This window comes from Gallus gallus, chromosome 2 (assembly GCF_016699485.2).
Source record: "Gallus gallus isolate bGalGal1 chromosome 2, bGalGal1.mat.broiler.GRCg7b, whole genome shotgun sequence".
Taxonomy (NCBI): domain Eukaryota; kingdom Metazoa; phylum Chordata; class Aves; order Galliformes; family Phasianidae; genus Gallus; species Gallus gallus.
Window position 1 is genome coordinate 128,909,736 of NC_052533.1, and position 25,088 is coordinate 128,934,823.

The following is a 25,088-nucleotide window of genomic DNA, read 5'->3' on the forward strand; positions in this document are numbered from 1 at the left end:
AGACAAACGGCCCTTTCCCACCTAACCTTACCTGAACTGAAAGGTAAGCAAGTGAACCTGAGCTTCTGCCTGCTTTCCTGTGCAAAGGGAACAGGTTTATGAAAAAATCTGAGACCTACAAAGAGGTTTACCTGGTGTACATTAGATGATGTACAACGTCATCTAATACAGCAAACTGAGATACCACCTAAAAGCTGAAGACAGGTGGGACATCTTTTGCCTAAATCACCCATTGCTGTGAATAAAACATGCAAAGAATGTCTAAAAGGTGATATAGAGCTAGCAAAGTCCTTGGGGTACAAAAGCATTAACTTGACCCTGTAATGTTGTGAGGGGAAAGTAATAATGGGTTCTATCACACGTCTGCCTGTATTTTATGAGGAAAAGTATAAAATCAAATTATTGAAAATCTATTTTGAAAAACTGTAATTGTAAAGGCAGACCCTCCCCTTCTTCATCCCCTGCCTACTCTGCAGCTTTACTCCCCATACTCCCCATATTCCCCCATGGAATAGACACAGAAAGCAGCAAATCCAGAGGGGCTGTTCCTGGCAGCTATTGGAAACACACCACCGCGTGTCATACACCAGGCAGCATGAAACCAGAACAGCTACAGCACAGCACAAACTCTGTTAATAGGATTTATGTGAGACCATACTTGTACTAATGATTAATAGACAGAGATCGCATTTTGCTTCATCGCTAAGCTCCTGGCATGATGGCAACAGCATGACAAATTAAATGAGGCAAAAAAATTGCGTTCTCAATCCCACTCCTGCTAGGCTGAAGCACTTCAGGTGCTGAAGGAAAACAAAAAGAAGTCATAAAGTTTCTCCCAGTGCCGTCGCTGCAGACTTTGTGTGTCCAGCAGCAGCATCTCCTCCAGCACTGCGCAGGTGGGCTCATGCCAAGGGTTGGTTTGATGTGGGGTGTTCTGGTTCTGAGGGCAGATTTCTGCTCCATGCTCTTCCCTGATACAATTTTAAATGCAAGGAAAAGCTAATATTATCAAATGAATATTCTTGTTATATCGCTGTATTAAAACCACCAGTATGTTTTCATGTCAGCCAGCGTGCAGGAAAGTGCGTTTAGCTCCAATAGCTCATTGTGCTTTATGGCCAGGGGCCCATTCCCACAAGCAGCGTGTCTTGGGGTTTGCCCTCAGCTCAGGTTTGGAGCAAAAGTGAGCAGCCATGTGGCAACTGGTGAAAAGGAAATCCATCAGTGTACTTACAAAGGTAAAAAAAAAGAATGTATTTTGCTTTCCTTATTTACACGTTTTTATTTTGAAGGATGTTTTTAATTCATCTGAACCTTTCAAGCCTTAATATTTGGCAATGAAAATTATCCAGTCTGTCGTGTGACTGATTTAATAAACCCATCAGAAATGGCCTCAGCCATTTGGATGTGAGCACAGCGGCCTTTGCACTGCCACCTTCCTGCTTTCGTTAGCTGAGGAACAGGAAGGCAGTGTGCTCCTGTGAATCTTTTGCAGGGCTCTGCAAAAGTGAGCATGGTTTGGTGTAAGGCCAAGACAACCTGCTTTGCCTTTACAAGCTCATTGCTCTCTAGTGGCAATAGTCGTAACAAAACAGAAAAGCAAGCTCTGTATTGTTCTATTGCTTCTAAATGCTTCAGAGGCTGTGTTAATAAGCCACGTCTGAAGATGCAGCTCCTATGAGTGCAGATAGAACTTAAGCCAAAGTGATGTAAAGGGATGTGAGCACTCAGCACGCTGTAAGAGTCTTCCCAACGTTTAAGTTAAAGCAAGGCACGTCAAAACACGCCAAAAACCTCCCAGGGGTTCTGTGGCAGTGGGTGCTCTCTGGAAGTCGCTTCACAAAATGGCGGTGTGGGCTGAATACCTGAGAAGCCATCAGCTTCCAGAGCACGGGGCTGATCAGCAATATCAGAGCCCTCTGTGTCCCAAGTCCATCCCAGAGTCCAAGTGGGCCCTGGGGGGTGGGGCAGGAAGCCAAGGCCTGCTGAGGGCCCTACAGCACCCTCTGGGAGCAGCGGCATTCTGCTTCAGCTGCGCGCAGCTTCTGTGCCACACCATGAGGTGCTTGGAGCGAGGCGGCCACGCCTGCCCATCTACCGTGGAATGAGAGAAACTTTCATGCTGGATACAGCTTCCCCCTCACAGTACGATCCCGCAGTGCCTGAAGACCATCAGTGTGACAGCATCCAACCCCTGTGTCCCACTGGGATGGCTGACTGGCCCAAGCTGCATTCTGCTTAGCAGGAATCCCACCTGCAGCACTGCTCATTCCTGGCTGCCTCCCAGTGTGTGCATCCAGGGAGGGAGGGCATACGTTTGCCTGGAGTCAAGCACCGATTATCGCGCCTTCAGTTCCCAGTTTAACAGCAGCAAATAGAGTGCTGCAAAAGCCAGAAGTGAAATCTAGGAGGGGCACGTGGGTGTACAAGGCAGGGGTGCAAGACACAAGCATGATGAGCATCTGAGGTGCTCAGTTCAAGGACTCTAGAGAGCCCAGCAGAGAGCTACAAAGATGATATGCGGCCTGGAGCATCTTCTGTATGAGGAAAGGCTGAGACCTGGGGCTGCTCAGCCTGGAGAAGGGAGGGCTGAGAGGGGACCCCATCAATGCTTGTAAGTGTCAGAAGGGCAAGGGTCAAATGGACAGGACAAGGGGCAACAGGCAGAAACCACAACACGGGAAGTTCCATACAAACGCGAGGAAGATCTTCGTTGCTGAGAGAGTGACAGAGCTCTGGAGCAGGCTGCACACACACGCTGAGCGCTCTCCTTCTCCAGAGATACTCAGAGCCCACCCGGACTGCTGCAGGGAGCTGCTGTAGGGGGGGTTGAGCTGGGTGATCCACAGAGGTCCCCTCCAACCACTAGGATTCTGTGACTCTGCGATGTATGTAAAACGGGTACGTAAAGCAGGCTGCAGAAACGGGCCAAGAGGACGGCTGCACCGCGCTCGCTCTGTAAGCACCCGCCAACGGCAAGGTGAGGCGGGGGGACTGGGGTGGGGGGGCGGAGGGAGGGGAAGGGCTCGGAGAGGGCGACGCGAGGGAGGGGAGGGGACAGCGGAAGGAGGGAGGGAGGCCGAAGGAGTTGATAAAGGAGTGAGGAGAGCACGCCGGGCGGCGATGGGGCGGAGGGAGTGAGCGAGCGGGAGACGGGGAGCGAAGGCGGCCCGTGCCGTGGTTGTGCCCGTGTCCGTCCTGTGCCCGGCGCCGTGCCTCGCCGCGGGGAGGGAGCGACGCGATGATGCCGGGGCGGCGGCTGTGAGCGGCGGCCGCGATGGGCTGCGGGGGCAGCCGCGCCGACGCCATCGAGCCTCGCTACTACGAGAGCTGGACGCGGGAGACCGAGTCCACCTGGCTGACCAACACCGACTCCGAGAGCCCGCAGGAGCCCGGCGGCGCCGAGCCCGGCAGCAGGGAGCTGGGCGCGGGGCGAGCCGGTGAGCGGGGCCGGGCGGGGGCTGCCCTGAGCCGGGCTTCTGCGTGCGGGGCGCGGGGCCGGCCGTGTCCCCGCCGTGGGGCTGGCTGTGGGCCCGGCGTGCAGAGCGCTGTCCGTGTGCCTAGTCACACGGTGTGCACAGGGCTGACTGTACGCCTAGGTTCGCAGGGTGTGTAGGGCTGGCTGTGCGCTCTACCCGCTTTCCAGAGAACGTGTGTTCTCTGCTCCCACCGAGGCATGCAGGCAGCGAGGTCTGGGCTGGAGGACGCTGCGGGTTTGCGGCGCTGCGCACCGGAGCTTCCCCTGTGGGAGTGCGTGCAGGGACCGGACAGCCCTGCCCGGCTGTGTGCGGGAAGAGCTCCGTGTCTGGGGTGCTTCGGTAAGGCAGACGGAAGGGAAGCGAACTCGGTCTTTTTGCTGTGGAATATTTGGGTTTTTTTTTCACTAAAACAGCTCATTTAGGAAATAGGTTTAAACTGACGCAGAGGTGGTGATGCATCAGCCTTCTTCCAGGTGCCATCAAATCAAGGTGATGAGCAAAATAGGAAACTGATCAGGTGGTGTCCTGCCAATGTGCTGGCTGCCGAACTGGAGTTTCTCGGTTCTTGGAACGTTCTCAGTTGTGCACCTGTGGTGTTGCAGCAGGGACAGAGGTGGGAAAGGGAACAAGCCGCTCTGGTCTGATGTGGGGTTCCTAATGCTTTCAGAATCGTTCAGTGTGCAGCAGTATCTGGAAATCTCAGCCTAGGTGCAGAAATCTGTTGTGCTGGGTGCTGTACAACGCAACACGACAAGGATTGCTGCCCAGGTTGATTGTAATTTGTGTACAGAGCAGTAAATGCCTGCGGGCAGCTTCAGGGTGGGAGGGGGTAACTTTACAGACTTCTGTACTGAGCTGCACGGCACCAGGATGAGATCGTGTGCGTGGCTGAAGGCTCCCGTGGGTGGGCAGCACAGGCAGCTGGAGCGGGCAGAGGACCACTCTGCTCCAACCTAAATACGGAGGGGAGCAGGGGTGGGAAGGGTACGCCGTGATCCTAGAGACCAGGGGGAGACTTCGCAGCAATCCCATGGGAAACTGTGAGAATTTGTAGGTGGGTTGGAATACAAAATGCTGTATGAAAAATAAGGAGTTAGATGGGGATTTTGAAGAGGTTTGAGGTGATATTGGCTGGGAAGCTTGGATGGAGGCAATGGTGTTATCTCCAACAGTGAAGGATGGACACAGCAAGAGGTACCCCATGCTTATCGTTATTTTAGCCATGTTTAGTTTGTGTTGGTGGGCGAAGATCATAAAGAGAAGTCAGATGCAGCCTGAGATTTTATACTGGATAGGAGGTGACAAAGGGGTAGGTCAGTAAGCATTCTACACAGAAACAATTGAACTTACAGATGAGAATATCGGAGATAAGAGGAGGACAAGAGACAACTCTGAAATGCAATAGTAAATGATTTGGAGACGAGAAATGCTCTACACAAAATCTCTCCTGCAGAAGAGATTAAAGAATAAGGAGTGGACACACTGATAGGAACAAAGGAAGGATGGCTTCAGAAGGGAGAGTCACCCTGACCACAGCTGGGCTGGCTGCAGCCAGCACAGGGAGCCCAAGGATGCACGGTGGCCCCAAAGGGTGTCTGGAAAGTCCAGGAGTACTTCAGAGAGGGCTGCTGCAGGGTGGTGGGTGAGTTGGAAAGGAAAGGAGTGAGGAGAGGTGCTCCAGAAACTGCACATTGAGTGAATTTACAGATGAAAGGGAAACGAAGCAGCAACTGAGGGGCAAATGAGGTCAAGTGTGGGTTTAAGACTTCAGGGGGAGAAATGGCATCATTGTGAGAGCTGGGAACTGCAGAACAGGGAGAGGCACAAGAGAGTAAGGGAGGGGAGAAGAGGACGACAGGGCATTGAGGAGAGGGATGTGCTGCTGGCACAGCTGGATGTAGGAAACCTCTGTGACTGGATGAGGGGCAAAATATCAGTGGTGAAAGAAACACAGTATACAGAATCAGTGAGCGTAGTAATGAGGGTTGGGCTCATAACTGCCATGTATTAATCTCAGTAATCTCATCCCACCCCAAAATGTCATTATATTCTTCTCAGAAAACATATTTAGCATTCTGTGCCCACTCTCATTGGAACTACATGTATTTGTGCAGCCAGATGCTTGAATCTCTACTAAAGCGTTCAGAGAGCTGAGGTTTCATTATGTTAAAAAGGAAGTCATACTTCGGGTTTTTTTTTTTTTTTCATTTTCCCTTCACTTTTCCTTTCTTCCTATTTCAACTGAGCCTTTCTTAGGATGTTTACTCACTTCCCTACTTGTTTTTTTGTTTGTTTGTTTGTTTTGTTTTGTTTTTGTGAGAAAACCTATAGGATGATAGCAATCACCACCAGCCACAAAGACATGACAGCAGCTTGCTGCAGCACGGTGAGGAGCCCCTGGCAGGGATGAGCAGGGTGAGCTGGTAAGGGTGAGTTGCAGCATAAAAGTAATAAACAACTTCATCAAGCACAGCAGGGGCGAAATGGAAAGACACCTTTTAAACCATCAGATTTTGTACTGTTCATAGGGCAAATGGCTTCCAGGAGGGAGAGAAAAAATGGAAACTCAAATGAGGCTGCAAAGGAGCGGCTTCTTGTACAGACACCCTTCAATGTGCCAGCTGAGAACTCGTCATGAGATTTGACTGCTGTGTGGGGTATAGCTGGGGAAATAACAGGCTGCATTTCTGCCTGGCCCCCATTCCTTGGGCCCTGCAACCCTCTGTACAAACTGCCTTCTCTCTTTTGGGCAGCCTGGTTCAGCTGAGTGGAGGTATCAGCACGTGGAGCGACTGCATGAGGAAGGGAGAACCTGCAGGATCGGGTTTGTCCCAAGGGCAGACATCACAGGTCACAAGCAAACCACAGGGAAAGGTTAAACTAAAAAAAAAAAAACACAAAAACTGAGGTGTTTTGGCACACCTCTGCTGTGTTACGCTGGGAGAAGTCAGGTCTGTGTGTAGAGGTAGGCTGGGAAGTTAAGAGGCAGTCTACCATTTTCCTACCAGTACTGAAGAAGTGTTTTATAAAATGATTGGGTAGCAACAATAACAAACAAATAGCATATTTTTTCTCAAGCAGGCCTTAAGCCGTCCCATCCTATTATCACTTCTTTCTGGTTGTTTTTTTATTTTTTTCTTTTTTCCAGCAACTAAGCTTCTGCATGCAATTATTTTTCCTTCATTACCGCTGGAAGTACCTCAGATTGGATAAAGCAGCGTGTTGCCTCGTGGGCAGAAAGAGCTCGCAGCCATGGGTTAGCTCAAGTGCTGCGGTCTCCTCGGGACAGGCTCTGTCCTTGCTGTGTTCCTGCATTGACAGCACCGTGAGCCCCAGCCGCGGCTGGAGATTGCTGCTGGAACACAAATACAAGTAATTAATTTTTTAATGATGCAGTGGCTAATGAAAACGGATGCCGTGTATCAGAACTGAGAAGCTGTCTATCGACTGTCTCTGAACTCATTTGTTCAGCGCCTCAACTAATAAAACACTCATGTATTTTTGATCACTGCCTGGCTCACGGCACCGGCCACGGCTTTAAAAGCAAAGGCAATTGTTTTTTACTGTCTCAGTGCTATTTCTATAGGAAACTCTTTTCTCCCGAGGCACTTAAAGAAAAACATTCTCCACAGTTTATCCCTTCATGAAGACATTTGCAAAGCAGCAGTGAGGTGGGAGCAGAATAGAGTCATTTATTAAAAAAAAAAAAAAAAAGAATACCATAAAAAAAATCCATCCGAAGAATCAGAGAGAATCATTGAGTCACAAGGTTGGAAAGGACCTATAAGATCATCTCGTTCAACCATCCTCCCATCACCATTACTACCCACTAAACTATTGAACCCTGTCTCGTAGCAAAGCCATATCTCATAGCAGAGAAGTGCCATTAGTGTCCCATGACCTGGCTGCTAACAGCCCTAACACAGCCGTGCAGTTATGGACAACTCCAGTGCTGTTCTGTCAGGTGAAGGGATGAGTTGCACTGCTGCTCTGCAGCTGGGTGCTCAGTGCCTGCTGCGGGGAGCTTGGCAGTGCAGGTCCATCTTTGCAGTTATCCCCTGGCTGAGGCACAGTGCATGGGACGCCGTGCTCCAATGGCAGCCTCTCCTATAGAAGTTTTTAGAAATCGTGTTTCCATTCTTTGCAGTAGGAGAGACTGACTGCAGTTGTGGGGAAATTCTGGGGCTGGTTGAATGCCTGTCACCATGACAACACAGCCCGGATCAGTTTTGACCACAGCTGCAATCGTCTCCTGCTTCATCCACCAGGTAAACATGAAGTTAAATCTTAATGTAAATGAGTAAGCGGCCGTCGGGTTGTAGAGGAAGGACATGCTTTGTGCAGCAGATTGTTTCTTGTAATTCAGACTGCAGAGGAGTATTTCATATAAACATTCCATTTTAGCTTAAGAGCCGAAGAGTGATCACTTTTGCTAGCAGTAGCAGCGTGTTGGGGTATATCGCTGCCCCTCCGTGCTCCTATGCCTGTTAGTTGCTTGCTTATGAGCTGGCTGGTTCAGAGTCTGATATGCCTAAGGAACAATTACAGCAGCTGTTCTGGCATGTAGTATTTTAAGGAGATAATCTTATTGCAGCTCGGAATTGCACAGAATGAACAGAGCTTCTTCCCGGACTGCAGACACATTACGGTAACTCCATATTCTGCTTTAATCCTGATCTCAGATACAGTCGAATGGTATTAGTTAAAGTAACCCATTTACTTGTAATTTCTGGGTATGGTCTCTTTCATGTTCAGCTGTAACTGGACACTGGATGGAGGACAGTACTGAAAGAAACCCTTCAAAGTCACACACACACACACACACACACACACACACACACACACACAAAACTAACAGAGAAGAAGGGAAAATACAACACATGGGGTATTTCTCAGAGAAATAAAGTTTTTGCTTCTAATGTTGATCATCTAGCTTTCAGAAGGCAAGCTTCTTACGTGTCTGCTTGACTTTGCACACCAGCGCCTTGGAAGAAATGGGCCTGGGAATGCTGATTGATGCTCAGCTAAATGTGAGCCAGCAGTGTGCCCAGGTGGCCAAGAAGGCCAATGGCATCCTGGCTTGTATCAGAAATAGTGCAGCCGGCAGGAGCAGGGAGGTGATCATCCCCCCGTACTCAGCACTGCTGAGGCCACACTTAGAGTGCTATGTTCACTTTTGGGCACCTCACTACAAGAAAGCCATCGAGGCCCTGGAAGGGGTCTGGAGCACAAGTCTTATGGGGAGCAGATGAGGGAACTGGGATTGTTCGGTCTGGAGAAGAGGAGGCTCAGGGGAGATCTTATCACCCTCTACAACTGCCTGATGGGAGGCTGTGGTGAGGTGGGAGTCAGCCTCTTCTCCAGCATAACCAGTGATGACTAGAGGGAATGGCCTCAAGCTGAGACAGAGGAGGTTCAGGTTGGCTGTTAGGAAAAGCCTCTGAAAGAGTGGTCAGGTGATAGAATGGGCTGCCCAGGGAGGTGGTTGAGTCACCATCCCTGGAGGTCTTCAGGAAATGTTTAGATGTTGTACTGAGGAACATGGTTTAATGAGGAGATATTGGTGGTAGGTGGATGGTTGGACTGGGAGATCTTGGAGGCCTTTTCCAACTTTGGTGATTCCACGATTCTATGATTCTTGTGTGTTAACATTTGCATGGAGGAACAGTAGCCTTCCCATACATGGAAAGCTCCCCTGTGGAGTGGGTTTGGGCAGGTGTAAGAAGAGAAGTCAGTTGGGAGAACTGAAGGCTGGTTCTTTGCAGCACAGTGAAGCCCACCCAGAAGCTTGCAGCTGGCGGTGCCATCTGTGCCATGCTCTGGAAGCAGCAAACCTCATTGGCAGGGCTGGGGGCACAAACCCAGAGCCAAAGAGTCCCAAGAAATGGCTGTTTCAGAAAAACTGATCATTCACAAACACTTCCGTGACTTCAGATAAGCTTCTTACAGCATGTCCACTTGAAGTGACAGAAAAGGGAATGGCCTCAGTGCACTGCCCAGCTGCACTGCTGCCTCAGGAGTGGGAAAAGAACAGTAACTTTTGCCAGTAAAAAAAGACATCTTTGCATGAGTCAATGACTCAGGGAATTATAAAGAGCCTTAGAGAGCAAAACAGGAAAATAATAGAATTAAAAAGCTAATTTGTGTACTAAGCAATGGTGGTCAACCCACTGAACTGAGAGTGCTCAGTGCTGCCACGCTCCATTCAGTACATATATTTGAGTTCTGCCCTGCATCAAACCCAGCACTGGCCTGAAGCAATATGTTTTTTTTAAGAACAAACACTAAGATACAGATTGCAAGCAGCAAAATGTCTCACTGTACTGTCAGAGAACTTAGGGACATTTTCCTCTCTGCCCCTGGGTCACCAGGCCCCTCCCCACCTCTCTCCTGAATTGGAGCATCTCCTTATTTTTGAGCGTGAGGAAAAATCTTGATTCTGAGACCACACATGCTTAAACTTACTGCTGGGTTATGGGAGGATTGCTACGGAATGCATGTCTGGGGACTGTGTAGGGAAAATAATTTGGGTGGGGCTGCTGCTACTGTTGTGCACCACTGCCATTCTGTGTAATTATCTGCTGTGTGGGTGCTCTTATTTGTTGTGTTCTGTTGGTTCAGTATAAAGATGTCAGTGATATTTAGTGTGTCCTGGAGGGAAAAATAAGCAAACTCCCTCCATCTCCTCTCACGGTATTTTTGAATGAATTCTTCATTAATAAATATCAACTGCCATATAAAAAGGAGAGTCTGTAGCAAGATAAATTTCATTAAAATTATCAGGTATTGATAGTTGATATTGATAATTGATAGACAAGAAAAAGACTACCACTTTAAGTAAACTGTGATGGCTTTTCCTGCAGGTCTCTTGGCCTCTGGTTAATACCCCCTCAAAATACCCCCTCCTAAATCCCTCCTGCAGCCTCAAGCAGACCTGCCAGGACTGACCATTGACCCCAGCACAGTCATTTACCTGTGGTAAATGCGATGTGCATAAACACTTGAATTTCATGGAAAGGAGGAAGTCTGCTCAGCATCAGTCGAGAGGATTTGCAGCAGAGGTGATTCAGAACCTTCTCTCTGGATGATTTTCCAAGGGAAAAAGTCCTTCTTGCACCTTGAGATCTCTGACAAGAAGGATGTTCTTAGTGCTTGCCCATAGGGCTCTCGTTAGCCACAGAAGAGCTGCCAGAGGGATGGTGAGAGTGGAGCAGTGCCTGAGCAGCACACCCAGGGCTGGTTCTTCCCCTTCGGGTGCTTTCGTCAGTGAGACCTACTGCCTGCAGGACTCTCAGAGGGAAATGGTTCCGCAAAGTCCTTTCTTTTGGAAAACCTCTTCCTTTTCTTTCCTCCTTTATAGCCCAATTCAGGACATGTAAAACTCTTTTTTCTGTTCTGAGGGGATGAATTTATGTTTTCTGGTCAGCTCAAATGGTGTATTTTCCAGTCTGGGATTGTATAGTTCAAAACTAACACTGAAAACAGGAATAAGATTTAAGAGACAGCTCCTGCCAGCCTCAAAGCAGCAGGAGAATGTATTTCATATAGGAAACATGTCACAGCGTCCAGTTTATTTCATTGTCCATGGACTAAATTTCCTAAATTTCCACACTGAGCACATAGCACAGTAATCCAGCACTTGAGTGACAGAAATCTGCACACCTCTGGTCAAGTCTAGAAACGTATTTCTGAATGGAACCACGGCATATCACTCAGCCCACTTCTTTCTCAGGTACTTTTGCAATTTAAAATGAAATCAACTGATTGCAATTAAAAATACTGAGATTTAAAGTTGAGCTTTATCTGAAACTGAAATACAGTAATAGGCAAGATTTATCAGTTCTATGATCAAAGCCATGATTTGATTGCATGGCTTTTTGTTTGGCTCCCGTAAAGCAGAACTCTTTCCTAGATGATGGGGGCAATATTTCAGAAGATGCGTTATGTGATTACATACTGTGCTCAGCAGTGCCCCTGCATGAAAAATATGGCTTCTTCTTTAATTGTACTGGGACAAATTATGTGGTCCTCTCGCAATTTTATTATCTGATGAGCACATGCATAATTGGTTCCCCAGATTGCCACACTGCTTTTTCTGTTCTGTTTAGGAGAAATGCAGGTTAAGAGTAAAACAAACAGGTAAATGGGGGAGCAACATTTTACTGGTAGCACTGACAGCTATAAGCTGCAAGGCAGGATTTTCCATTGTAAGGTTTTCTTGAATGCACTGAGAGCCCCCGGATGGTTTTCCAGTTGCTGTTGGCTTGACTGGGCCTTAAATTTTAAGCATCTGATGAGAAAGCAGTTCGTTCAGCCTCTCATTCCAGGAAGATGATGGTCTGTTTAGGTGAAACTGAAGAGCAAAATAATCAGCCAACCTCTCAGTTGATTGACTGATACTTTTACCGGTTTTCTGGCAATGTGTACTGTTTTGTTTCTGTATGTTTCAGGTGGATATTATCCTCTCCTTGTTTCCTCTCACGTTGCAGTTGTCATTCTTGTAAACTGCCAGCATTTCCCCAGAGGGCCATCAGGAGGGTTGTCAGCTAACACTTGCTGTGCTGGAAGTATGAATTTCTGCCGCTTATGTCTGAGTGATTTCTGAGTCACTGACGGGAGAAAAGGTGAAAAAACTTTCATGGAGTTGTTCAGTAGACTGTTAACAGGTGATGGATGACACTAGGTTTCAACACAACTACTGCTCTTATTTTAAGATGAACACAAAATGTGAGCAACTGCTTTTTCACACACAACAGATAGATTGAGCCAAAGGATTTAATGATCACAGTCATACCATGACAGAATTAAGTCATCAATATCCATTGGATATCCAGGCTGGAAATATCATCTGGCCATTGGTCTTTTCAGAATTAATTCCCATATGGGACAGGCTTCTCTTTGGGATGTTCAGGCTGTATTTACAACTTGTCTGTTGTTGACATTATGCCAAAGCTATTCTAAATTATGGCAGTATAACTCACTGTTAAAATATGTCTCTTGTCTTACCTGGAACCTTCAGCTTTGATTTCCTGTTGCTGAACCTCAGAGAGCACAACTGGAGAGTCATTTCAACTCAAATGTCATGTTTTTTTCTCATTAAGACTTCTATTTAATCTGTCTAAATATTTTGCTGCTCCTGGGTATGATTAATTGAAATGATACAATCTACTCATCTTAAGCTTCTACACATGATTAGTTAGGCAATGAGAATGGTAATAAAACTTACTCATTCTGAACTGGAAATTGTTCTAAAGCATAGTGAGTGATGTTTCGTTGCCCTATCCCTAATGACCATGTGACCATAGGGCCTGGAGCACAGGCTTTATGAGGAGTGGCTGAAGGAGCTGGGATTGCTCAGTCTAGAGAAGAGGAGGCTCAGGGGAGACCTTATTGCTCTCTATAGCTACTTGAAGGGAGGTTGTAGTGAGCTGGGGGTCGGCCTCTTCTCTTGTGTGACTAGTGATAGAACTAGAGGGAATGGCTTCAAGCTCCACCAGGGAAAGTTCAAGCTGGACGTTAGGAAATACTGCTTCTCTGAAAAGGTGGTCAGGCACTGGAATGGGCTGCCCAGAGAGGTGATGGAGTCACTGACCCTGGAGGTGTTCAAAGAACGTTTGGACGTTGTGTTGAGGGACATGGTTTAGTGAGAACCATTGGTGATGGGCGAATGGTTGGACTGGGTTATCCTGTGGGTCTTTTCCAACCTTGGTAATTCTATGATTCTATGATTCTATGTGAAGGAGAAGGATAGGCCATGAGAACATCTGCAACTCGAAGCCACTATACAGCCTCCCTTAAAACAGGGTGGGTGCAGTTGTGATAGGGATGGCTGGGAGAGGGACAACAGACTGCTTCTTGTTTTCCATCCAACGTGGTGCTCTCCTATAGTGGGAACTTTTCCTTTTTTGGCTTTTTACAAGGAGAAGTTCAGACAAGAACTGAGCCAAAAATAAGCATTTGTGGTAAACAGGCTGACTGGACTTAGTTCGGACAGCCATGAAGTAAGGCATTGTGCATGGAGTGTATCATTTTTAAGGTGAGTTTTTACAGACAGTACTGAAACATAGCACATATCTCTGCACATGCAGAAGCAGATCCGTGTGCTATGTATCTATTCTTCTAAGGTGCAGTAGTACGAAAAGTGCTTTCATGTTTTGCTATTTGTATGTTGACTTTTTACTTTGGAAGCACGACTGATCTGTTTCTGACATGTCAAGCAGCATGAGTATCTTTTTTAATATGTTCTATCTCCGGATTTGTCCAGGCTTAAAAAATACACAGCCATCAATGCCTTTGTCTTCTCCTTCATGAAGGCTCTTCCAAAATGTTGCCACTTCTTATTCCACAATGTAGTGAAAATTCAGTTCATCATTCCCGTTCCAGGTATTAAAACCTGTTTCTTCATCTATTATATTCCATTGCCTTTCTGTTCTTTCTTAGCACCCTGATTACTGCTGCTATTCTTTTAAGTTTGCATTCCTTATCCTCCTTTCAGGATCAAACCATTTTCCCCTTACTATTTGGGGAAGGCTATTGAAGTCTATTTTCCTTTCCATATCCCTTGGATTGATCCTTGAAATGATCACTGCATCTTCAAAACGTTCACATTTCCATGCAACGTGACAATTCAACAAATCTGAAACCCAGATCGACGTTTTGCAGTAAGAGACATGTTGTTAAAGGTGGTTGCAGTGTGCTTTTTTTATCTGGTATAAATACTAATTTTATATTCACCTTTCATTTCATACACACTGCAGAGCTGTCAAGCTTGTTTACAGGGTAGTTGTACCATGATTCTGATGATAATTTAAAACAAAAACATACCAATTCTCAGTTAGCATCTGCCTGTACCTGGGAAATAACACCATTCAGGGAATATCAAGGTTTACAGCTTTAATGCTGCCCTTGTCTGCTAGAATCCTGCATATTCTATAGCAGAAATCTTAATATTACAGCAGTAAATCTGTCTAGACATTCAGAACTATTTTTCATATGCTTGTTTATGCATGTGCACATTAAATTCCTGTGTTGGAATCTTTCAGAATTTTCTTTTATCTACCAAAGAGGGGCATCTTTCAAAATAGCCATGACAAGAGAAGTTTTGAAACGTACAGATCTCTATGGATCCTTTTTGTCTGATGCTCAGAAATGAAGTGAGAGGAAGGAGGAAAACAGCAAACTGAGATGGAGTTCTGGATCTCTCCATTTTGTCAGGACCCCAGTGTGCATGTGTTTAAAAGTATTAAGCTTTTAAACCATGAGATGGTTATTTTAGTACAGAATTAATGACGTTGTTTTATAGTAGAGCATAATTCGGTAAGGCTGTATGGATCTATATGGGTCCACTGTGTGTTGTCCACTAAGTAGTGACCTCCTGAAGTTCACTACCCCAGAAGATAATGGCCTTGGGTTGTGTACCCACAAATAAAACACACAGAATACAGGCCAAGGTGGAAACCCTTGCATTTTGCTGCCTCTCAGTAATATTGGCGACACTGCCCATGGCAGGGGGGTTGAAACTAGATGATCTTTGAGGTCCTTTTCAACCCAGGCCATTCTATGGTTCTCTGATTCTGTGAGGGCTCCTGAATGTGACAAAACCATGGCCAAATGAGGATCAGAGTCCGATTTGCCCTCTGCTGTCTATTAGCTGTTATCTGAGTCCTCTTGTCCTACATCAGTGTAGATGTCCTCATATTCCTCGTACTTACTGCCTACTTCATTAGCACTGAAGGTAAAGATACCAAACGGAAAATGCATCTGCCTTTGCTCCTAGGACAAGCTGAGTTCCAGAAGCATCCTGTGGGCAGCAGGCTGTGGGGCACAGCCCCGTAGCGCTGGGCAGGCTGTGTGCTGGGGGCAGTGTGGGGACCATGGCTAGAAATGCAGATATTTCTGTTTGGCTTGGTTTTGTCTTGCTTCACTGTCTGCAATTTGCATCACGGTAGAGTTCAGATAAATCACTCTGGATTCTCTGAATGCCTGGGCAGTAAACGTATTGCATTATTATATTCGCTCATTCTGTAAACACAGATTTTTGTTTCTGATGTGTTCCTGCCACAACATTCCTTCCCTCTGCAGATCTCCTGGATCCTTCATCCTTATACACAAATTCATCGTTATGTCGGAAAGTTTCTAAATTCTTCCTTAGTGGGAAAAAAATCTACAAGGTTTCTGGCCCTCTGCCCTCATCCCTCGGGCTTCAGAGGCAATGACTTGAGCACTTCACAGCCTCCTCTCCACTTTAATAGGATCCGTTCCATACTGCATTTATGCTATAGAACATACAGTCATGCAGATGCATATTTTCCCCAAGCACGAGTAGATTCAAATCAGGAGAGCAGATATAGAAGACAGGTATTTCAGTGTTCTGTATACCTATTATCCACCTGTGTGTCATTAAAAGCAAGGAACTCAGTGATGATACTGATTTTCTCTGGAAGCAACTACATGTTGTAGTAGTGGTGTTCATTCTTCTTCACTGCAAATTTTCTCTGTGTCTTTACAGTGCAGTGTGCCTGGGTATCTCATTATGCAGGCATTTTATAAACCAGTATCTTATGCATTATTCAGGAGATAACAGCCGTGATAAACAAACAAAAAAAAGATGCTGCTGAACCAGAAAATGCACCCTTACTGGTTTGTCTGAGTCAGTTGCAAAGATATAAATGTGACATACTTTGAAGAATCCCATGCTTTTTGTTCATGACTGTGCCACAGGACAGCAGAGGGTGCACAGTGCTGGGTCAGACCTGCAGCACACTGCGGTCAGATTCATGTCCAGCTGTGGCCACCACCTGATGCTCTGACCCCAGGGAGGAGAGCAGTGTGAGAAACGCGTGGGGAATCATTTCTCCACAAAGGTCTGAGCCTTGTGGCTAAGATTAACTTAGCTCTGTTCTGCAAGGCTTCATACCCCTTCCAAATTTCTTGGCAACATCAGCAGCGTCCTATCCCTGTCTAATCCACAACTTAAAAGTGTGAAACAGTAAGGAGCTTGATCATAGTACCAATGGTTATTTAGTAAAGATAGATTTAGAGCTGGAATAGAACTAAGGTAACAGAACCATTGAAGTGTTCAGACTCTCCCTTCTAAAAACTAATTCTGTTGTTTGCTCATACACGTTGATTTTTTCATTATTTACAGTGAAGAAAGTAGGCAGTTATCCCAGAAAGACTGGAAAAGCTTGGTTTTCTACTACGAGTCTGAATACTCTGAGCTTTGATAAACACTTAAGTATTAGCAGCAGCTGTTCTTGGAGGGCTAATTTTATTTATTTAGTACAAACAATGTATATATTGCTTATATGAGCTGCCTGAAAAGACCACTGAATTTTTACATTAGTAGTGAGAAGTATGGTGTTCTCTCTACTTTGTCCTACTCTACGAGTTTATATTACCTTTAATAGGCCTTCTGTTCTTCATGTAAGATGTATATTTCAGACAGATTTTCCTATCTCACTGATCTTTGTGCTTGTATAGAGACACCTTTCATTTCAGGTATCTCTTTGTTCACTCCATATTGATACAGTTGTGAAACTGCTCTTAAATACCCTTCTTTTAAGCTATGGAACACTTGGAACATGCACAGATTCATACAGACCATTTTTAGTGTTTAAGTGACGCATTAAGTAACTGAAGTTGATTTTTGACTCCATCCAAATTTTCCTAAACTGTCATATTAGTGAAAGTTGAAACAGTATTTTAGTGCCGCTATTTTAGTTGGGAAAAAAAACCCAACAACCAGAAACATGTGCAATTTTTTTTCCCCAAATTATTCAAATTCTGAATTCGTAAATAATAAAAAAGAGATTATTTGAAGGTAATTTGGTCTAAACCAATTGTGACTTGTGTAAGCAGTCTGTCACGTCCCTTCTCTGGACCAGCAACTTTAGGAGTCCTTGGAATGCTTTCTCCTGTTGCATGCCGGGTGTTTGTGGGGAATCCATGCTGAATGGATGAAGTAAATATGTGTCCCCTGATGCTGGGCTGGTTTGAAGCAACGTGAACACGCCTCTGAAGGACTCAGGTAGCCCAGCAAGGCTATGAGAAGAAGGAGCATAGCTGGGCAAGTGGGCTCAGCTGTGTGTGACCATCCCAACTCGAGCTGTTCTGTGCTGCTTGTTCTCTGCTTACTTCATTACCTTCTAAGTTGTGCCAAGGCTACCGCCTGCGTCACTGTATGATGAAGCCTGGGGATTGGTTTCAGTTAAAAATAACCTCTTTTTTTTTCCTTGATGCTACTGAAAGAGGTGTTTGTTGAACTACAGTCTAAAAGATTTCATTGGAATTGCTAAGAAATACAAACATTAGCTTGCCTGTGCAGCCTAGAAAGCCAGTCAAAACTGTCCCATTGCTGGCGGAGAACAAATCCTTCTAAGTGCAGTTCTCACTGCAAAGTGAGATTTGGATTTCTGGGGCTGCTCGGTGTGTGCTCTCCCTGCAGCCATCAAGGGGACCATACACTGTCCAACCATTCCTGAGGAAAAGTCACCATTGCTTTGGTGGAGGTTTGGTAACCACTCAGAAACCCTGATTTTGGGAGCAGAGACATAAGAGTATTCTAAGCTTGCTAGTTCATGTGAAGTTAAAAAAGAAAGTAGAGTTGTCAGAGCATTGTGATGGGATCTACTTTTTTCCCTGAGCTCAGGAGGCCCACTGAGTCCTGACAGATTGCAGGAGAGAAGGGAAGTAACACTACTGAGCCCATTCAGTTATATTTCTACTAAAGTTCTACAGTGAAAGTCTGTGGAGAATATTTACTGAACCCATTCTGTGGGCCTGATATCAGTAACCAGACAGTTAACTTGCTTTAAAGGACACTGAGGCAAGGCTGAGTATTACCAGCCTGTTAGGTTACAAATTCCAGACTATGCAGGAGAAGAAAGTCAGCTCTTCCCTTTCTGTGTACTGTGACAAACCCCAAATAGCAATGCAAAATAGTTTCTATTTAAAAAGCAGCAATCTGCTCCTATTTTTTCTTTAACATTATCTCTGGTTTGCAGTCAGGAGTTTCTTAACTTCAGAATAGCAAACATCTTTCAGAATAAAATAAAAAAGCTTGCTGCACAAGTGAGATCATCCACTATTGGTGACCATGAGGTCACCTTTATAAAGATACAGTGAGTGACAGTGGAAGGCTCAGATGCTGATACCTCATTCATCTCAGATGTCTCAACCTTGCAAAAGATGACAATTGGGCTTCAGACCAGCAGAGGACACAAAATGAACCACGTACACCATTTGCAGGGTTGAGATCTTCCATCTGCCTCCAAAAACACACTGATGTAAGAAAAGTTGTTCTATGGACACCAGAAGACAGATAAAACTATGCCTAATAAGAAAGCTATTGTTCAGTGAACAGCTGTTTCACAAGACAACTTAGTTAGAGGCCAGGTGGCCAAAGAGACACATGGTGGGAAGTAATTTAGTAAGGTAATAACATAGAATCTCAGAACTCATGTATGCTTGAAATGTCCAAGATTCAATTAATGGATTTAGTAGGGGATGCCCAGAGCATTTTTCCTGTTCATAGCTATGCTTGAGTTTGTTCACAGAGCTCCACTGCAAGGTGAGTAAACAAACTGCCATGACCTCTGGCTTAGAGCTCGTACTCAGGCTTAGCTACTGGTCTCTCCATCTCTCTTCCTGAAAACTGATTTTCTGTGTTGTATCAGTCTCTACTGCTTTGTGACACTCTTCTCACTCATTGTGCACTGTGGAGTGATGGGAAGACATAGGACCTAAAGTCCAAGTAGAGATGGACTTTCTGGAGATGCAGAAGGCATGGCTTTCTGGTGTCTCTGAGAAGTGACCTGTAGACATGTAAGAACAGTATTAGTTTTTATATCTAGCAGCAGAATACAGCTTCAAAATGCAAGTTTTTTTTTTTTTTAACTTCCTAAATAAACTATAATATTTTCAAGTTTCAAATCAGTATTTTTTTTCTATCAAAAAAGTAGACAATTTCGCATTATTCTCAGAAACCACCACAAGTTGAGCTGTCCTAGGAAAACTCTAACACCATCTTCTGACTGCTTAGGGAAATGCAATGGCTGGTTTTGATTCAGGCTTCGTAAATCTTATACAACTTTATGTATTTTCAAAACCACGACTTTGGATATTTGGGTGAAGCTACATTGATTTCAGTCATTGCTTTTGAAAGCAGTGTTGCTTTCTATTGATAACGCAGCTTTTCTGACAGATCTCTGGGAAATAATTCAGGCTTTGCTTTGTTTCACTTTCAATATTCTTAATACTGTGCTTGGATTCCCACCTGATTCATGGAAGAATGCACATGATGATGATGATGCAATGCAAGTGCAGACTGCTGTGTGTGGGAAGTCCCAGTGTTTGAAGCAGATGGGGAGCTACTACCAATGGGGAGCTGCTACCAATATGCTACATGTTAACCCATCTTCCATCTTTCCTGAGCCATTGTTCCATGGTGAAATATAGGAGAAAGGGCAAGTAATCCAAAATGTAACTACAAAGCTACAAAAGGAGGTAGGATGCTCTCACCATGGTACCATGAAGCACCTTCTCTGGTTTGTACTGTGAAACAGGAGGATCCCGCAGTATCCCAGCAGGAATCACTGCTCAGAACTAATTGACAATTTCCCATATCCCCACTAGGTATTCTAGAGGATGGCAAATCAACTCAGACAGGAGGAACCGCAACACCAGCCACCACAGGTATTCTGAGCACTGAGAAGAGGACCATCAGTGGGGCCCAGTGTGTGAACGCCGCTGGGGCTGGGCCACCACGGCAGAGCAGCTTCCGAGCAGCAGAGGTGAGGGTGCAGCTGTGTGCCTGGTGCTGGGCTCTGGCCTCAGCTGGGTCAGCATCACTTTTGTGATAATCCTCCTGGTTGGAGTTAAAATGGGATAAGGTATAATGACTGCACCACACCAGAGCGTGATTAGGCCCAGCATCTCTGGTGATGTCTCATGCCTGAATGGTCACAGAATTGATGATTTATTTGGCAGTAGTTATGGCAAAGAAAAAAAGAAAAAGCATATTGTTTTTCAGCTCAGTCCCTCTGTGTTGTGTCTTGTGCAAACTGCTTGGACTAATAATCTGAAAGGGAATGTGTTTTTCCTTCATTACTGCTTTGCTGAAATTGTGTGCGCTGCATGGTTCATTCATGGCTGGATGCAAAGTCTGAAGAAGGCGATGGGAGTCCTTTCAGCAATGTCCCTAGGTTTTGGATCACACCCTGCATCTTTCTCCCCTCACCTATTGTAAGCTTTGTAGAAGGATCATCCGGTGTAATGACCACGCATGAAGAAACAAGGCTTTGAAGTCCAAGCAAATGGAAAACGCAATCTATGTTAAACTCTATCTTGGATTTTTTAACAAACACCAGATTGGATCCTTTGTGCTTATTTTAAACCTTCACTGTATTACCTGCTGCACTTCTGTAGAACAGAAGCATTTCCCAGTGACATGAAGCCTGCTGTTTGCCACAGCTCCATAAGTATAGGTACATGTCATACATCAGCATGACACCTAGAATCACAGGTTTACTGTGAAGAAAAAGCATAAATGCCTCTCATAAATATTAGCCTACAGGTAAAAATCAATTGGTCGGGCTGAACGTGGCTGAACACAACTGGCATCTTTATTAATCCATTTTGAAAGAGACTCGGCCACACTCGAGAATTATAGTGTATATCTGACATATTGTTGGGGAAGATTGTTTTTCTAATTTTGCAAGCAATTGAAAAATTTAGACTTACTGGGAAATACGGGCAAACTTCCACAACATATAAATAGTGTGAATGTTAGCCATAATTGGACTTCTCAGCACAGGGTAGGTTCCTGACCTGGAACTTTTTGGATTTGAATGCATCCTCCCACCTTTTTCTAGTTAAGATACACCCAGTAAAGTATTCGTACTATTGAACCCTAGCATCAGATAGTGCTTGTAGCACTTTTAGTAGGGCATTAACATTATTCTACACATGTAAATATATGCATCTAAGAAAGGAAGATAATTTGTCTATATTTCTTATAGCCAAAAAGGAAATGCAAGTTCCTACAGTGGGCATGGCAAATTGCCTGCATCAGGCTCCAGCTCTGAATTGCCATTCTGAATCTTGATTTCTTGACTATTTAGGGAAGCATAAGATAATAGGTCTCCAATTCAGACACCTAAAGTTTAGGTGTATAGTGGATAAAAGGTGAGTATTTCTACCCCTTCAACTCAAAATGTGCCCATTTCATTCATCTGAGTAGTCACACTGACAGCACTTTTCCTATTATTCCTAAATGCTGTAGAAAACAATGTGATGTGGCACATTCTGCTCTCAGGAGACTTGGGTTCTCCCATTGGTTTGTGGGGTAAATTGCTTTTGCTCTGTCCCTTTTTCTTAGGTATCAAGCTCTACAGCCTCCTACTTCTTTATCTATACCATTGGTCACATGACAAGTTCAATCTGTGATGTTGAAAGACAGGGGATATGATGTGGGCTGTGTCTAGGAAAGCTTAGTATTCTCTCATGAGGGTAATGGCAGGACATAGTTCTTGGCACAAAGCTCTGGATGTCCCTGCTTGAACAGAATCAACCATCCTGGGATTCTGTGATACCATACTGTAAAAAGGACTTGGAAGTAAAAGATTCTGCTGATGAAAGAGGTCCTAATAACAGTGAAGGTCCATCAACCTCAAAAACAAAGGTGGAGTCCAGGTTATGTCACTGTCTGACAATAACCTACTTGAATTTCATGGCATATGTAGCATTTGGAGAATCACTGTGTGAGTATGAGCGCTGGGAGAGTAGACAGGAAAGGAGCAGGTGTGTTCAGCTTGCATACATGAGAAGTAATACGCACTGGCCTATGTGAGTCCCAGGTTTTGCCCTCAGATAAATACATACTTTCCACTCATGTCAGTAGAAGTTTACAAGACATTATTACCTCTGACATTATTACCAAGCAAATTCCACTCAATTTACTTGGCATTATTTAGATTTGCAAACTGTGTCATGAGACACTGGAAAAGCAATTATCGAAAACACCTATCTCCATTCTCTGTTTATATCTGTCTGGTTATGAGTGTCCTTTGCTAGACCTATCTGGTTTACTGCACATTGTTTATGGAAACAAGCAGACAAACTAAGAAATGAAGAAGGGTTAGTTTAAATTAGGGCTGCACTTTGCATGCCCCAGACACATGGACTTTTCTGAATATTTGGAAATAACCTGATAAAGTTCTGGAAGGTATATAGAGGTCTTATGTGCAAGTATATATGTCTTAAATACAAGCAGAAAGAAGTGTTATTTTGAAACCATGTTTTGATTTATGAAATCTAAGAGACAGTAGAGAAAATTCAGTTTTAGGCTAATTACACTTGTTTCCAAGTGACATCCAAAGGAAGCCCTAATTTTCACTTCTGAACTGAAAACAGATTTGCTCCACTTTCGGAATACATGTATATGGAAATGCTAATGATAGCCAGAAGGGTTGATCCAAAGTCTACTGATATCCACGGCCTTTAAAGCAGTTATAAAAGTTTACATCTCTGTCGCATAAGAAAGTTGCTCCATGTCACTGTACTATGAAGAGAATGCTGAGGTCTTTCTGTTCATTAATTAGAGCCATCTCCATAAATTAGGAGGCAGTTGTCAATGGCTCTGTCCTATCATTGTAGTACTCACTGTACTGTTTAAAACTTTTGCAGAGTAAATGGGACACACAGAAAATGTCAACGAAAGAAGTCACCATTAATGTCTCAAAAACCATCAGACCCAGCGACAGAAGGATAACAAAGAATTGTGTCAATTAACAAAGGAACGCGAGAGTGAGGATGGACCTAAGAATCCTTTGCTGCACTTTACACGTGGTCAGTCACTGATGATTTGAAGATCTCCAGATGTACTGTGTTGGATACAGCAGGCAGCAGCTGCTGAGTGCCTTCAGAATCATGTTTTGTAGAAAACAGCTGCAGACACTGCGGGGTGTTCAGATGGCATTTGTCTGCAGCGGTGGCACCATGCAGACAAACACCGACATTTGTGCCGTTTGTTCTTTATTAAGCGCTATGTGGTCTACTCGTGTGTTCTGTTCTGCACTGTTAGTAGGTTGAGACCGGAGGATAATGAGTATTGCTCATCCCAATTTAAAACAGCAAATGAAGAAAATGAACCTGCGTTTTTAGACATGATGTGTTGAGTGTGCACATTCAGATCTACAGAATCTACAGTCGATTTGAATGTTTAAAGAGCTCACTCTCACCAAGCTCAGACCCAGATATCTTGGAGACAGCAAGATAGGTGGCTTCCATGAAATACATTTTAAACTATATGTATCACTTCAATATAGTGAGTCACATAATACCCTTTTTATATATTAATATTACTTAATTTAAATTTATTTTATATGTGGACAAATTTGAGGTCCTAAAAATGGTAAGTTTCATATTGACCTCCCTTGAAGTTCCTAGTTGTAGCTGACAGATAAAGTTCTGTCTGTTTTGGGTTTTTAGACACACCCCTTTACTTATGTGGAGACGCAGACTTCACAAGACACTGGAAAATAGTGATCACCAACTTTACATGAAAATAACCTTAACTGCTAAAATAATGTTCCATCAATAACAGCTCAGAAGTATTAACCCTGTTTGATCAGTAGTAATAGATTTGGTGCGAAGAATGTATTTAATTGCCCAGTATGCATCCTGAATCACACAACTCCATGTTTATCAAAAATATGCGGCTAAAAGGAATATAAATTTTCAATGTAGTGAAGACCAGGAATTAATTCAACATATTTCTAAATATAGAAATAATGGTATATATTCTCTGTAAGTTTGTTCTTTTGTGAAGATAGAAGAGGTAAATTTATTTGACTCCCCCATCGAACACATATGGATCTCCTTAGAGGGCCATTTGAAACAGGTATTTACAAATTGTTCACAACAAATAGGTGACATTGGAAAGAAAATCCGTGTACAAACTGCAGTAAGACCCATTTGCACTTGGGAAAATTATTGTAAATAGAATTGTGGAACCAAATACTAATTTATTCCACGTTTGGACCACTTTAATAACTTGCTGCAATGTTTATGATTACTTAATTTCTTTGGAAAACAAGCCTATGCAATAGGGAATTGTTTGTTGATTATTCTGACACAAAGGCAAGGCAAAATCCGGAGCCAGTAAGAGATTTTTGCATATAATAGAGGATGTATTTATAAGAAATATTTATTTTTAGTTGTCCTAAAAATGGGGGGAAAACCTGTGCTGAACCTCCTGCAGTCATCATGCTATCTGGAAAGTGATCTTTTGCTGGGTTTTTACATAAGAGAATGAAAAAGTACTGAAAACAGTGTTATACAAGTAAACCAAGTGCTGTGTGCATGTATCTCCAGCTTGTGGCTCTCCGCCAACTTGCTTGCAACATTACAGGACAGGAAGGGACTTGACTCACTCTAACAATAAGCAATGGCTGGAGCAGCTCAGTGACATTCATGTAGAAACGGATAGCCATTGTTTGAGGCCATGTGCTAATCTGATTGAAAGCACATTCAGGAGTCTGCATGATTTGTGCAGAGCAGACTGTGAACCAGCCCAGATCTGTGCCAAACTTGTTAACCACTCCTGAT

At 44.3% G+C, this 25,088-nt stretch overlaps 1 protein-coding gene across 3 annotated transcripts; it reads left to right on the top strand.

The window, feature by feature from the left end:
- The first annotated feature begins 2,718 nt into the window (after positions 1–2,718).
- BAALC (brain and acute leukemia, cytoplasmic) lies at positions 2,719–24,847 on the top strand. Of its 3 annotated transcripts, none has more exons than XM_004939985.5 (3): positions 2,719–2,980; positions 20,115–20,272; positions 23,166–24,847. In XM_004939985.5, the coding sequence occupies exons 1-3, from the start codon at positions 2,887–2,889 to the stop codon at positions 23,268–23,270; spliced, it is 357 nt and encodes a 118-aa protein (XP_004940042.3). In that variant the 5' UTR covers positions 2,719–2,886; the 3' UTR covers positions 23,271–24,847. The 3 variants fall into 3 exon arrangements, with proteins under 3 accessions (XP_004940042.3, XP_418371.5, XP_046793930.1); XM_418371.8 differs by lacking the exon at positions 2,719–2,980 and adding an exon at positions 3,116–3,440; XM_046937974.1 differs by lacking the exon at positions 2,719–2,980 and adding an exon at positions 3,544–3,818.
- Positions 24,848–25,088: the final 241 nt, after the last annotated feature.

What these genes read in the sequence shown, in the direction of transcription:
- BAALC (XM_418371.8), top strand. Translation starts at nt 3,278, where the DNA reads ATGGGCTGCGGGGGCAGCCGCGCCGACGCCATCGAGCCTCGCTACTAC. An exon ending in GCTGGGCGCGGGGCGAGCCG is followed by an intron (nt 3,441 to 20,114) that starts GTGAGCGGGGCC and finishes TATCCCCACTAG; the next exon opens with GTATTCTAGAGGATGGCAAA. An exon ending in GCAGCTTCCGAGCAGCAGAG is followed by an intron (nt 20,273 to 23,165) that starts GTGAGGGTGCAG and finishes AAACTTTTGCAG; the next exon opens with AGTAAATGGGACACACAGAA.